Source organism: Cryptomeria japonica, chromosome 11 (genome assembly GCF_030272615.1).
Source record: "Cryptomeria japonica chromosome 11, Sugi_1.0, whole genome shotgun sequence".
Classification (NCBI taxonomy): domain Eukaryota; kingdom Viridiplantae; phylum Streptophyta; class Pinopsida; order Cupressales; family Cupressaceae; genus Cryptomeria; species Cryptomeria japonica.
In genome coordinates this window covers 74,087,744-74,102,607 of record NC_081415.1, presented here as the reverse complement: position 1 = coordinate 74,102,607, position 14,864 = coordinate 74,087,744, and the positions used below count along the sequence as shown (strand labels likewise).

The following is a 14,864-nucleotide window of genomic DNA, read 5'->3' as shown; positions in this document are numbered from 1 at the left end:
CATCACTTCTCCAGTCAGTGTGGTCCACCTCAGCACGTCCAGATTCAATGTACATAACTCATGGAAGGTGACACATACTTCGATGTACCTACCCCAGCTATTCATTGGTGGAATTTTCTAGAGAGGACATGTGTTCCAGCAATATTCAAAGCAAATCAGAAGTTCAAGCATCAAGTGTAAGTCCCCTTGTGATTCCAGCAAATCACATCATACCACAGAGAGCTTATCCACACGTAGAGACCCTACATACAAGAACCTTGGAGTCATCCTGATTGATCCTTTTTCGTGACATCTTCAGCAATCAGAGGCTTTACTCAAGAGAGGATAAGGTACCTTTAGGTATTTTATTCTGTGTTTGATAGTGTACAAAATACACGTCAATAGAATTGGCGCTAGAAGGAGGGCATGATCGCGATCAATGTTTAACAGCCAGACTTCAAATTCTATCTATTTATGTTTGCAAGAGTAATCTTTAAGACTTTTTTCACCCTCCTCCCACGCACGTCAACAAAATTGGCGCTAGAAGGAGGGCTGAGCATTTGAAAGTTCGATCTTTTCAAGTCACATAGCATTTGAAGAAATTTTCTAGAGATTTTTACCCTCCTCCATGCTCGACAGAATTGAATTAGGAGTGCCTGACAGCGAACACGAACTCTTGAATCCAAGGAAGATCAGTGGAAAGCTTTTTCTCAAACACTCGACAGAAGGTGATCGTTGGATCGTCAGTTGGACTTGCGCAAGAAGGAATCAAGCTGGAACCAATTGAACGTTCAAGTTGAATCCGAGATATTCAAGATCTCCCTTATTCCAGAAAATCCAAAAAATCAAAAAATAAAAAAAAATGAAAAATCAAAAAAAAGAAAGGATTTCTCAATGGAGCGGCAACAGTTTCACGAGGAGCAACAAGTTGATTTTCCTGAACTTTGGTGGAGATTAGATACACAACTTTATCCATGAAGATTGTCCAAGTTCGCAAGACCAGGACAGTGTCGAGTTCACGAGACAGAGGAGCATGATGAAATGCATTGCTTGAAGTACTTATCAAGGATGGAATCGGCAGTGCAGGGAAAAGTCTTCTTTTGGGATGTCCCAAGGCCAGATACAAAAGAAGGCAACTTCATTGTCCCAGAAACCAAAGATCCTCTTCTAAGCTTCATGTGGATGATCGAGAGTCAACTCATTTTGGATGGTGAAATGCGTTTGGAAAACATGTTGCTACCATTGTGGTGTAGAATTCACAACTCACCTCACCCTGAATTTACTTGCTCAATATGTGAAATGGCTATCAATCAAGTCAAAAACCAGTTTGGAATGCCAAGTTTGTCTGAGGAAGAATGTATTATGAACAAATCTTGGGGTGCACATCTTGCAGCCGAATTCGGGAGAACCTATGAAAAGGACATTGCTCCAGCATCTGAATGTGAGAGGGATCAATTGTACGTTGATGATACAAATGCACCTGAGGAACAATGTATTACAATGGATAGCTCGCCATGCCTTGCACCTGAAAAAGAATACCATGAAACAAAAGTTGAAGAATCAGTTGAAAATACTCAAACAATAACAAAGGAAGATCTAGGAGTTGAACAAGCAATTAAAGAGGATGACTCATTCCTTGAAGAATTCTCGTTTATGCTACAAAAGGAGATCCTTGAGATTGAATTGCAGGAGTTTTCAAATGGCCTCATTGAAGAAGACAATCAAGTTGAGATATTGAATGAAGAATTACAAATCATCATAAGTGAGCCCAGGTATGAAGAACAATTCAAAGGGGCGCTTGAAGATTTCATCACCATTATGCTATTTGAGGAAGCATTGAAGGATCTTGTAGAGGAAACACAAATGGAATCACTGCCAATTTTTTTTCTAGATAAGCAAGTTACTGTGAGTGATATGATCCACCATCAGCTCCGACCTCCCGAGACTATGCTTGAAGAAGAAAGGCAACAAGAGATTATAATTGATCAACTAGAGTTGATGTTTGAAGCTCAATCCATCAAGGAGACTCTCATTTTTGAGGATACGCTAACAAAATTTCATGAAGATGCCTGGTTTATGCAAGATATCTCAGTGAAAATAGAGAATATTGAGCTATTCAAATGGGCACTGAGCTTGTTTCAAGAGGAATTTCCTAATCAAGATCAACATGTTGTGGATGCTCGTGGAATAGTTCATCATCAATGGCGACCTCCTGAAGCAGCTGGTGACTTCACTTCCAACAATACAGTGCCGTCTGAGCCGGAAATATGCCAAGTTGTCTCTTTCCTTAATCCTAGCTTTGAAAGTTATTATGATTTTGATTATGGGGATTTTGGGAAAACAACTTGCATTTGGATTGATCATGGTCCTAATGAATTACCTCAGTTGATCATTTTGAGTGAAAACTTGCTTGAGTATGACAAATGCATGGTGAGAGTTTGCCTTTCTACGTTTAAGGATGAATTTGCCCAATTGAGAACCGTCACGTTTGCCATGCTCCTGTTGCACAACCTGAGAAATCATGTAAAGTCATGTATATATTTTGCTTCTTTGAGTCATGTCAAGTCTAGGACTCTTGTATATAGGTTTAGAGTAGGTTTTCTTTTCGTGTTTTTAGATTAGAGGTCTTTTGAGCCTTGTTCTTAATTTGCCTTGAGTCATTTAACTCATGATCTAGTGTGGCTTAGGTAGTTTAGTTGTTTGCTTTCTTTAGGTAGTTTGCTTTTGGTGTGCGTTTTAGTTTAGTTTGCTTTGAATCGGTTTGTCGGTCGGTTTGCTTTAGTTTAGGTGTCTTGAGTGGGAGCCTCCATTTTGTGAGAAAGGTGTTTGTGTTGTTACTCACACACTGGCAACATCCTAGATCTTATGTTAGACTCATTTCTTAGATATCTATTCATGAAGTGCTTGGAATCCGAGGTTGTTCCTCTCCAGCTTTATCATCTGATCAGGACCTGTATTTGACTTGGAAGGGAATCATTTTCTGTGTCTTGATGCCGACATATGTTGATTACTATATCTTCACACATTAATAGACTCCGAGTCATTATGGTTTTCAGGCAAAGCTGTGATTGGTGAAAAATCTAAAATCTGGCTTCAACGCCACCGCAATCCTCAAACCCTAGTAAGCTTTACTGCTTACGAGCCAAAGGAATTGATGGACTGAAAAGCAATATCAAAAGAAAAAAAAAAAAATTGGCTAAGGGGAATATGCGAATAACTCCATCGGGGCTATAGACGCTTGGCTGGCAATGGAGCAATGTTCGTGAGCTTGCGGCGATAACCTCGTCGGGACTATGGACGTCTGACTGTCAGCGAGGCTCTATCCAGGATGCTTTTGAAGTTCACAGGGGAACCTGAAGGTTATAATTGTCTTGTCGAGCGGAATGAATACACTTGCACACACTTGGGTAATTAATGACTAAGTGTCTGGATTTGGTTAAGGATTTTCCTTCCACTTTGAGTACATTTTCTAATCTCCTGATGAGCTAGGTTGAATTTTCCAGAGGTTCTAGGTGTCGATTGAGTCTTTATCTCTGAAATGTTTCAGGAACATTTATTCAAGGTGGCGCTAGATGTTGTGACGTTTTCACACATCGCCCCATTGCAAATGGGGACCCTTGCTTTTTTGCTTTTTAGGGTTTGTTTTTTGGTCTTTTAGGGTTTTGTCAGTTAGCCTTTGCATTTTGAGTGCTGTCGGGGAGATCAATAGGATAGCAGGTCCTGATCCTGAAAATAGGGCTAAGTCTGAAAGTCCTGATCCTGAAATTTGGCTAAGTCTGGAATGTCCTGATCCTGAAAATTTGACTAAGTCTGGAAATTGAAAAACCTCAAAAAACTAGATTTTGCAATATAACTCCTGGAGGTCTGAAACCACTCTCAAACATCCTGAAAGTATATATGGAATATAACTTAAAGTATAAGAAGGAAGAAAGATAGATAGAAAGTATATATGGAATATAACTAAATGTTCTATTCCATTAAAATTATCCTGACAGAGAGTTCAAAAAGTCAAATTTCGCTCTTGTCCTTCACTGAGGATCTAGAGCGAATTTCGCTCCTATCCCTCTCCAAGGGACCAAGGTGAAGCACTCCTGTCCCTCACCAAGGGTCCAGGGCGAAAAGGCTTATTTGAGTCATTCCTGACCTTGTTTGGTCAAATTGAAACATCAAAGACACGATGGAGGACCAAAATGCATGGGCGCTCCTGTCCCTCTCCCAGGGACCAGAGCGAATTTGATTAAAGTCCCAAATTCCTCCCATGCCTAGGCGCCAATAATTTTTTGAAATACATTAAATGCTAAATTCGATAAAAACTTTGAAATATTTAATTAAATTGGCATTTAATGAAAATCGCATAGCATTTAATAATTAATTTTGAGCCTTGGAAAATCATTTTTTTTTAATTATTAATTGAGGCATTTCGAAATTAATTATTATCAATTTAAAATTTAAAAAAACGGAGCGCTTGAGGTATCATTTTTTATTATTTTATTAAGTCGGCCTCTTCCTTTTTAGTTTTTTTTTTTTTTGGCCTATTTTCATCAAGTCGGCCTATGGGGAGGTGAAATGGTGAGCGCTCTATATATTTGGGTTGTGTTTTTCATCGTTCAAATCATCCACTCATTGTTTCAAGTGCGATTTGGAGGAGCAAGGACGGAGGTGCGAATCTAGCTTGTGTGGAGCGAATTTCTACCAAGTGTGGAGACTAAGGAAGGCGAAATTCATCTTGAAGGCTATTGGAGAGGCGTATTTCTTGCTAGATTGGAGGATAATTTCCAGATTTTTGAAGACATTTGAAGGCAAATTTCCAGATCTTGAAGAAGCTAGTGGAAGATGGAGTTCTTTTCCAAGCTAAAGGGAGTCTTGATCTACATTTTGCCTAGCGAATTCTCCTATTTTTGCATCATTTTTTAGAATTAATTCCCAAGTGGAGGTATGGCATAATCACCTTGGCACCATTTTTGAAGATTTAAATTTTTCTTTGAAAATCCTAAATTAGGAAATGATAACTCAAGCTTTATCATGAAGTTTCCTAATTAAAATCTTGAATCTTCCTTTTAAAGTTTAATTTTTAGATTTCAAGATATATTACTAATTTTGAAATGTTGTGTAGGTATCAAGATGGCGACTCCAAGCTCGAAGATCTACAAGTCGGAAGACTCTCCTCAAGGAAAATCAAGCCAGATCAGGGACGATCAAGCAAGGACAAGGACGACCTTCTTCGATCCAGTCTAGCATCGACAAGGACAGCCTTCTTTGGACTAACGTCATCAAGGGCGACTTCTCCAATCCAATATTCCAAGGCGAGGTGCATCAATCATCCTGCACATCAAGGACACAAGAAGTTAGAACAAGGGTTGGTTGAAGAAGCAGATAGTTCCAGATGAATTAATTAAAGCTAGCTTCTCAACAACATCAAGTTGAATATTTGCCAAGTTACAAGTGTCAGACGAGGTGGCATCCTAGTCATCACTTCTCCAGTCAGTGTGGTCCACCTCAGCACGTTCAATGTACATAGCTCATGGAAGGTGACACATACTTCGATGTACCTACCCTGGCTATTCATTGGTGGAATTTTCCAGAGAGGACATGTGTTCCAGCAATATTCAAAGCAAATCAGAAGTTCAAGCATCAAGTGTAAGTCCCCTTGTGATTCCAGCAAATCACATCATACCACAGAGAGCTTATCCACACGTAGAGACCCTGCATACAAGAACCTTGGAGTCATCCTGATTTATCCTTTTTCGCGACATCTTCAGCAATCAGAGGCTTTACTCAAGAGAGGATAAGGTACCTTTAGGTATTTTATTCTGTGTTTGATAGTGTACAAAATACACGTCAGCAATACGGTGGCCACAGAGATTGCACTTGTCCAGTCAACTCATTCCTAGACACATCCAGTAGTGTCATCCAAGGAACTGATCTGTTCGGGATAATAAGGCTGCCATTGAAATGATTTCCTGAGATGTTCAACTGAATCAACTGAGGATTGTTCTCCCATAACCAGGAGGGGATTTCTCCAACAATATTGTCGTTAACTAATGTTAATCCCTGCAATGAATATTGAGTGGAAAGCCAATCGGGAATTCGACCACCAATACTACATGAGCTTAAATATAAGGCTGCTAACTGGAATTTGGGAATCGAAGTTGTGCTAATATTCGGTACACAATCTGAAAAAGCCAGATAGTTTAATTCTGCAAGGTTATGAAATAAAGTATCTGAAACGGTAATTGAGGAAAGCCATAAAATCCTTACAGAAGAGGGTAATGCCAAATCTGAAGAAGTAATGTGGTCATAGAAAGAAAACTCTAAAGCCTAAAACTGTTCAAGTGACGAAAGACCAGTAAGCTCAAGGCTCCTGTGGAATTGGTTGAAGCCAATATCTAAGAACTTAAGAAAGGAAAGATTTTGTAGACATGGTGGCAATATTCCACTGAGTAGGTTATAGCTTACATCTAAATAGCTAAGATTGGTGAGTTGACAAATCACGGGGGGGACTGTTCCAGTCAATCTGTTGTATCTTAGCTGCAGATAATTAAGATGAGAGAGATTTCCCAAACAGGAAGGAATAGTACGAGTTAGACCAATGCTCCTCAAGGTGAGGTATTTGAGGAACGAAAGGTTGCACAAACTACCGGATATGACTCCACTCTGGACGTCCTGCTCTGCATGGTTGGTGTAGGCACTCAAATTCACCTGCTCTACATGGTTGGTGAGATTATTGCATGATATGCCATCCCACATGGAGCAACAGTCACTTCCATTAACCCATGAACTGAAAATACCATCAGTGACGTTCAAGGCTGTTTTGAAGGAAAGAAGAGCTTGGGATTCCTCGGTAGGGCAATTGAATAGACCATTACATGAGTTTGAAGAAAGGATAATAAAAGCTGCACTAATAAAGGCAAAGTTAATCGTAGCAACAGCCATTGCTTGAATGAAGTCGCAGAGGACAAAGAATATGGCTTTGGGAGGCATATTTATAGTTGAAACATCCTCGGGAATTGACTGGAACATTAAAAGCATCACATAATAATGAAAGGAAATTAAACATAGATAAGACTTTGGTGGTTATAAATTAAATTTATCAATTTATTGTTTAACAGCGGAAAATCCTATAGTCAACGGTAACTACATAATAATCAATGTAGTTGGTGTATTAATTATATTTGGTTGTTTATTGGTAGTGATGTTAAGAGAATATTTAAAATGATAAATTAATTGATATATTGACTAAATGATATTTGCTTGTTTATTGGGTGTGGCAGAAAACAAGTCTTATAAAAATGAAGAGTCAATTCATTGACTATATTACATTGGTGGTTTATTGATAATGGGAAAAAAATATACGTATAAATATAAATGGTTCGTGAATTGACTACAATTCACTAGCTATTTATTGGCAATGACATAAAATGATGCTTTTAAATATAAACAGTTGGTGAATTGACTTAAAAAGCAATAGTTCTCTATTCATGTATTGACTATAGTTCACTATTTGTTTTCTTGTAGATAAAAAAGTGGATGCTTATAAATATGAATATTTGATACATTGACTATAATTTAGTTGTTTACTAATAGTGATAGAAAAGAATGCTATTAAATATAAATAGTTGCTACATTGACTACATTATCTTGAAATTCCATTTGAATTATATTTTTCTAAAGCTAGTTAAAGTATTGAACTTTTCAAAATAGTTATCATGAGGGATGTTTGTTTTTTTAGTTACCATGAGGGATGTTTTTTTTTTTATATTTATTGCTCAAATTAGGATGATTATGCTTGGATCCTCCTGCAAGGTTCATTGTTTCCAATAAAATTTTAGTCTTTCTAAAAAGTGGGAACCAAGTTTTAATCTTTAGAATGACTACATCAATTGAATTTGTGTATAGATGATGCTCTTAATCTTACTCATTAAATACGAGGGGGAGTTTTGTTAAGTATTAATATATGTTTCAATCAACTCATTGCTAGTGAAGATGTGACGAAATCTTTAAAAATGTTCATTGCTATGGTATTTAGGTGGATGGAGATGCCAACATATGGCACACTTCCCTTAAGTTAGTTATATGGGGCCATCTAGATAAACTTTGTAATTAATTATATCAAGAATTTAATAGTCCTTCATTAGGATTTACCCTTCATTTGTAATATTAGGAGGACATATATGTAGGGTGGGTTCAAGAAGTTGGGTCCCAATTAGGGGAAAGTGCACACATTGGGTACAATATCACTAGGAATGGGGCTTCGTTATTTTCTAAATGGCACCCGATTTTGGTTCAGGGTTCCAAGACCAATAAATAATGGAGCCCCATTATGCTTCAATGCCCAGATTGAAATGGGGCCCTGTTTTGTTTCGTAACAGGGACCCATTTGTGAAATTATTTTCATAGTAGAAAACATAATAGGGCCTCATTAATTAAATGAGTTCCCATTTAAATAATGGGGCCTTGTTATTTAAAATTTGAAAATAACCCCACCACATGCCTCAAGATTCAAGTCGGGTAAGGCTCAGAATGTCCAAACCTAAGCCATGGACCTGCAAGTACAAGGTTGAACTATGTGAGTAGCAAAATACTAGCTTTTGGCATATTTGTTATGACCATTTTTATAAAATCATTAGATAAAATTTAAAACCCAATAGAGATTGTACATTGTGTAGATTCTAAATATATGATTTTTAAATATTTATTTATTTTCTTCTATTTTTTAATTATTTTTATCAGATTTGGTCCATAAATTTGATTAGGTTTTGTTATTTATTTAATAACTTTTTTTTTTTTATGTTTTTTATAAAAACATATTATTTGACATCAATGTACATATAATTATTTTCAATATTAATTTTTTTTTAAAAATGATAGGTTTAGGTCAAATTATGGTTGCCATACATGAGAAGTTTTTAAAATAGAAAATGTGACTAATAGAAAATTAACTCAAAAAAATTACAAAAAAATATCCTCATCAATTTTTAATGTGTTACAAATATTTTTCCAAAAGGGTTTAGAAAATAACTTTTTGTTTGTGTAAAAAAGTGGTGCTTGTAAATGTGCATGGTATGGTCTTGAAGTGGGCATTTTGAAATTCCTTTTCAAAGCAAATTACTATTATCTGGGTATTAAAATAAATTACATTTATGGAAACTAGACTCCGAGTACTACATTTCGTATTCATAACTTTTTCCAAGGTTCAATTTCTAACAACTTCAAATTTTTAGGTTAAATGTGGCAAAATCCAAAAATCAGAGAAATCAAGTCCACTTTTTGGCCAAAAAGTGGACTCAACTATATCCACACACTGATAAAGAAAGGTGGCTAGAATTATAAAATATTTATGATATATGATATGGTAATTTGGATCTCTTGGACATATAGTGCGAAGTAACTTCTATAAGGATTTTTGTATAGTGTAAAATATTTATTTGAATGTTATCTTGTGGAGAAATGGTTTAGATCTTGTAATAAAAAGAAATCATGTAAAGGATAGAGATGGGGAAGTTCTCAAGTATAAATTTGGGTTATGGAAGCTGAATGTAGATGTTGTGCTCATAGATTACGAGAATATTATGAGAATATGTGTGATTGATTTAATATTTTAAAATATGCATATAGATGGTAGTGTAGTAAACAATTTCATGATACTTATAAAAATTTGTTAGGCTAAATCCTTCATAAATAGCATTTTCATTTTGAATCTTTCCATGAAATAGAAATATTGATCTTCATTTCTTTTTCTTCTTCATCCTCCTACTCTTCTTCTTTTTCTCCCATCTCTTCTTTATTTTCTTTTTCTTTTTCTATCACCTCTTCTTACTCTTCTTCATTTTATTATTCCTCTTCTTCCTATTCTTCTTTCGGAGCCTATCTACCAATGAAACCTTTTGTTTTTCATTAAAAGGAGAAATATCCTTATCCAATGATTTATACAAATGCAAAAAACTTCACTTATTTAACTCCATGAAAAAAAAAAGTTCATCTTATAAATTTAGTATGAGCTATTTTATATTTATGTCACCATTTTAACGAATCTCAACTTCTATCAAAAATAGAACCCCTTAGTGAAATTAGGGTTTGAATTTTATTTTTTTTGATAAATTAAGACTCTACAAAATCTAATTGATCCAACTTTATGTTGGAAACTTGAATAATGCTCAGTTGTATTGCCATTGATGTCAAACTTATGTTGTGTTTGTCATAATCAGTTGTTGTATATGATCAGTTTCATAGTCGTTGAATATGATCTACCTAATTGGTGGTTGTCCATATTTAGATTTAGTTGATTTATCTAATGGTCATTTTATGTGTTTGAGTTTATGATTTTCATGTGATCAATTGAATTTTTGTCCAATTCTTCAGCTGTTAATCATTTTCTAGCACTCAACTAATGCTTAGTCATGCAGACTACATGGTTTGAAAAATATTAGTGCAAAAGTTCCTAATTATGGGTTGAAATAGGGGGGGCCATTTGATTGTAGTTTTCAATCTAATAGGGGGATAAATGAAGCTAGAAAGGGATTCAACCAAATACTATCTTCTATCAATTTTCCAATCTACGAGAGCGAGCAGGTGGGAGTTTTTATTTTTTATAAATAACCCCATATTTTCTTTAACGTTGTTAATTATTGAGATAGCTAAAGAGTCCCAACTTTATTTCCTATCTTTAAAATTTTTATCATTTCATTCTTTCCAAAGTCTCCACCCAATATGAAAGAAGGCTTGCCACCAAATTTACCTAATGAGGGGATGAGCTAAGAGAAGGTGACCAACCTAATGTGATTCCTTTAGGATTTCTAGTCCACACCCAATATACTAACAACATGCTTTTCATACTCTTCCAAATATTCCAGGAGAAAGGACAACAAAATATTAAATTCTTAATACTCTCTTCCTCCACTTGACATAGAAAAATATCTTTCCACAAATTATTTGTAAAATGAATGTTATTTATATTTATTTCTTGTAACTATTGTAGGGATTTGAAAACTTTTTGCATAACTCTTCTTTTAATATTTATGTAGGATGTTATTCACCTACCTAAACTTCCTTTGCAATATGGATATATAAATAATTATATCAATTCATAGATTGAGGTGGATTCAATGTTTAATTGTCCAAGTAAACATGTATATAATTTTAAGCACTAAATTTTTGTCCCCACATAGGAAGCTAATTACTTTCAAAGTGAGATAAAATAAATGAAATAGTAAAAATGCATAGAATAAAGATTTTTTTTAAATTATTCTACAAAGGATTCCAAAAATCCGTAGATATAATTTCATTTATCCAATTCTCAATTTAAGAAAAGCTTCACAATAGTCAACCTTAAAGTCTTGATGTAGTTTGATGATCACTAACTACAGAAAGTTATAGAAATCAATTAATTTAAACTTATTAGAATATGCATATAAATTTATTGAGAAACTTCATTTAAAAAATAAATTTGAATATGCAAACAAATTTCATTTATTATGTAACCTTTTACAATAGAAACTCTCACATTGACCTCTAGAAAGAGAAACTTAAAAATATTTATATTGGCCATCTAGAATAAATCTCCAATCCCATATGAGATACCCTAAATAACAAAACATCAGGCTTGATATTGGAGCAAGCCTCCTCTAGAATAATATTTGGAACTACCTTGTGGAGAATATTGTTATGAATGACATTAAAAAAATGATTTTTATGTGAAAAACCTAATATGGGAAAAACCATAATGATAATCATACTCACAATGTGAATAATTGAATACAATATTATAGGAATAAGACCAAGTTATAAGACCAAGGAAAGATACAATGGATTTATAGTACTAACATGCACAATCCCAAGATAAGATACAAATCTACACAATCTTCCAAAATAACTCACTATCTCAAGGTGGACACAAAGAAAAGTTGAATTAAACTGAGTATAATCTCTTGATCATAAATTCACCACAAACTAGTATTGGTACTTTTGCTTCCACACATATACTTCTACATCATCCTTAAAAAATTCACATACCAATTCACACATCCACACATTTATTTATATCAATTTATTCACCAAAACACTCAACTAGGTCGGCCATAGAGAAAATAATCATAAATTACACAAGAATGGCCACCATGAGAAACTATGCTAGATGTTGTAGATTGGAACAAATAAAAGTTTGTATCCTTCTTCTTAAGATTAGAAGATATGGAGAGAGGTGTGAGAAATGGAAGCAGTGCTAGGGTTTTTGATGTAGAAGCCGACGAGGGAAATGATGGTGAAGATGTTGAGAAGCTATTTTCTTGTGGTCTAGTTACCTTTAGTCGTGGCATGGTTAACTTGGTGCTATCTCTTACAGTGGTATATGGTATCTTTCATGTTTGATACTCCTATGTTTCTCTTCTTGGCTCAGTACTCTCAAAATTTTGTTGCATCTGCTAGGGTTCATCTTACTTGTGGTGTGAAGGGTAGCTTTATTATTTACCTCCTCATTTTTTCTTTTTTATCTAGTATCGGGAAGGGTTTAGTGATAAATTGTTATGGGAGATGTCAGAAGGGATGTTTTCTTCTTTCTTTTGATATGAGGGTTTTCTCTTTTTGTGTTTTTTCTATTGTTGATCCTATTACCATTGTGGCTTCTAGTGTGTTTGTGTTAATTATAGACATTTAGTTGATGGTTTCTTCTCTAATTGTTGGTTTCCATTTGTGGCCTTGTTGCCTTCTGGACATGTTTTCACTATCAGATCCTGGGTAAGGGGTTCTGTTCTATTTTTCTTTACTGATGGATATCTGAAAGTGGTGTTACTTCTGGATAAAGGTTTTGAGGTGACCCAGAGCCTAAGGATGTGGGACCCCTTGGTTTTCTTCCCTCTCATATTTTGGAGCTTCTTCTTCAAGGTTTTTCATGCGCCTCCCTTTCTTTCAACCTTTTCTTCTCCTATTGAGCTAGTGAACTCTTGGTTTGATTGGAAAATGTTTCTCTCCTAGCTTCCTTAGTTCTCTTTTTATCTTTTTATTGAGGTGAAGCTAAGTCCTATTGTAGTTGAGATGGGTTTTGTCATTGAATATGGGAGGTGTTGAAAGGAGATGTGTTTCATGGTTGGATACCCTATTTTTGTTAGAGTCCTCCTATGGAGGTGGATCTTTTGGACTGTGGAAGGATCTTATATATTTTCTATGGTTATGGGAACCATTCAAAAACCCATTGTAATGGTTTGGAGAACCTATCAAAAACCTATATTGTTTCCTTTCTATATGTTCTTAGCTATTCTAGAGGAGAAAGTGTTTCCCTTACTTCAAAGGTTATGGGAGTCTTCTCAAAGCCCAATCACCTAGATGTTTTTTATATGTTATTTCTTAATTTTATTTGGGTCTTAAGGTTATTTAATCCTTTCCAAAACCTATTTTTTAGGTCTTTGTACCTCTAGGGTCTCTTGTTTAACGGTTGAGGCCTTGTAGATGTTTCAATTAGATCTATGATTCCTATTTACTAATGTTTGGCTATTGATTGGATGTTGTTAGTCTTTGTTGTATTTTTCACAGTTTTTTGTTTATGGGTTATAGCTTCCTACTAATTCTAAAAGGTTTTGGGTCCTTTCAAAACCCAGTATGAGGGATTTCAACTCCCCTTAAAACTTGTTTGACCCATAATAAAAATACTATACTAAATATGGTCCACTCCAAGAGATAAAGAGGACCCAAATGCATCGCAATATGTCTTCCTAAGTTGATTGGAATGAACCACACACACCAACATATACTCCAAAGTTGTCATCAAACATAATATGTAGATAAAAAATAAATTATTTTAACCACACACACCAACATATCCTCCAAAGTTGTCATCAAAGATAACATGTAGATAAACAATAAAGTATGTTAACCAATCAATCCAAAAATATTATCGAGTACAAATACCTTAATGTAGATCTTCACATGCCATGATAAGACCCATAAGAAAAAATAAACTCAACCTCCAATGCATATCCAAACCAAAAGAGTATGATCCAATTAAGATAAATAATTTGAGTTAACTAAAGACCAACACAACAAATAATGTCGAACAATAGAACAACATAACTTCACTTGCAGAACAATCTAACACTTGAATTTAGATTTGGAATACTATAAGAAGAATATAAACATTTCCTCCAATCTAGAACACTTAAACTAGTAGTGCAGATCAATGTGGACCATTCTTCAATTTAGTTTTAACTGATAGTCTCACTATCAATAGACTACAACATCTAGCTTCAACACATGAACAACTGAGGACCTGAAAATATTATAGTGTAACATCCATATATTATAAACATTAAATTTAGAATCGCAAGATACCATCTTCATAAGTGAAGGCATTCTCCCATAAAGATTTAAATACTCTTTCCTAAATATTTTAAGTTCCAATATTGTCACCTTCCATTCACACTAAATACTCACTCAATATGATCATCGAACATCATAACAACATGTAAATATTCATTTTTAAACTATACATACCAAGTAACAATTAGATTGACAACAATGACCACAACTATAGTGAAAACACAACTAAAGAATTTCAATTTCCTCTCTACCTTTATCATCAATACACATACATGTGATAGCAATGGCAACACCATGCAAACTACCAACAATCTAACATGACAACAAGTTTGACATCAATGACAACACATGCTCATGTTTTAATGATTATGAAATAAGATTAAACAAAATTAATAATTAATGCTAAATTTTTTAAGTGAGGATCACAATTGCAATAACTTCCACACACACACACACAAAGAGAGAGAGAGAGAGAAAGAGAGAGAGAGAGAGAGAGAGAGAGAGAGAAATATTTCACTAGGAAAGATAAATGATATTGATAAGATGATTTAAAAATGTACAATAGCCTTGATTATATAGGC

The 14,864-nt window shown here is 34.8% G+C and overlaps 1 protein-coding gene across 1 annotated transcript; it reads right to left on the bottom strand.

The window, feature by feature from the left end:
- Positions 1–5,817: 5,817 nt before the first annotated feature.
- On the bottom strand, positions 5,818–6,960 carry LOC131860035 (receptor-like protein EIX2). The gene is made up of 2 exons (XM_059214386.1): positions 6,618–6,960; positions 5,818–6,257 (listed from the first exon to the last, which is right to left on the bottom strand). The coding sequence occupies exons 1-2, from the start codon at positions 6,958–6,960 to the stop codon at positions 5,818–5,820; spliced, it is 783 nt and encodes a 260-aa protein (XP_059070369.1).
- Positions 6,961–14,864: the final 7,904 nt, after the last annotated feature.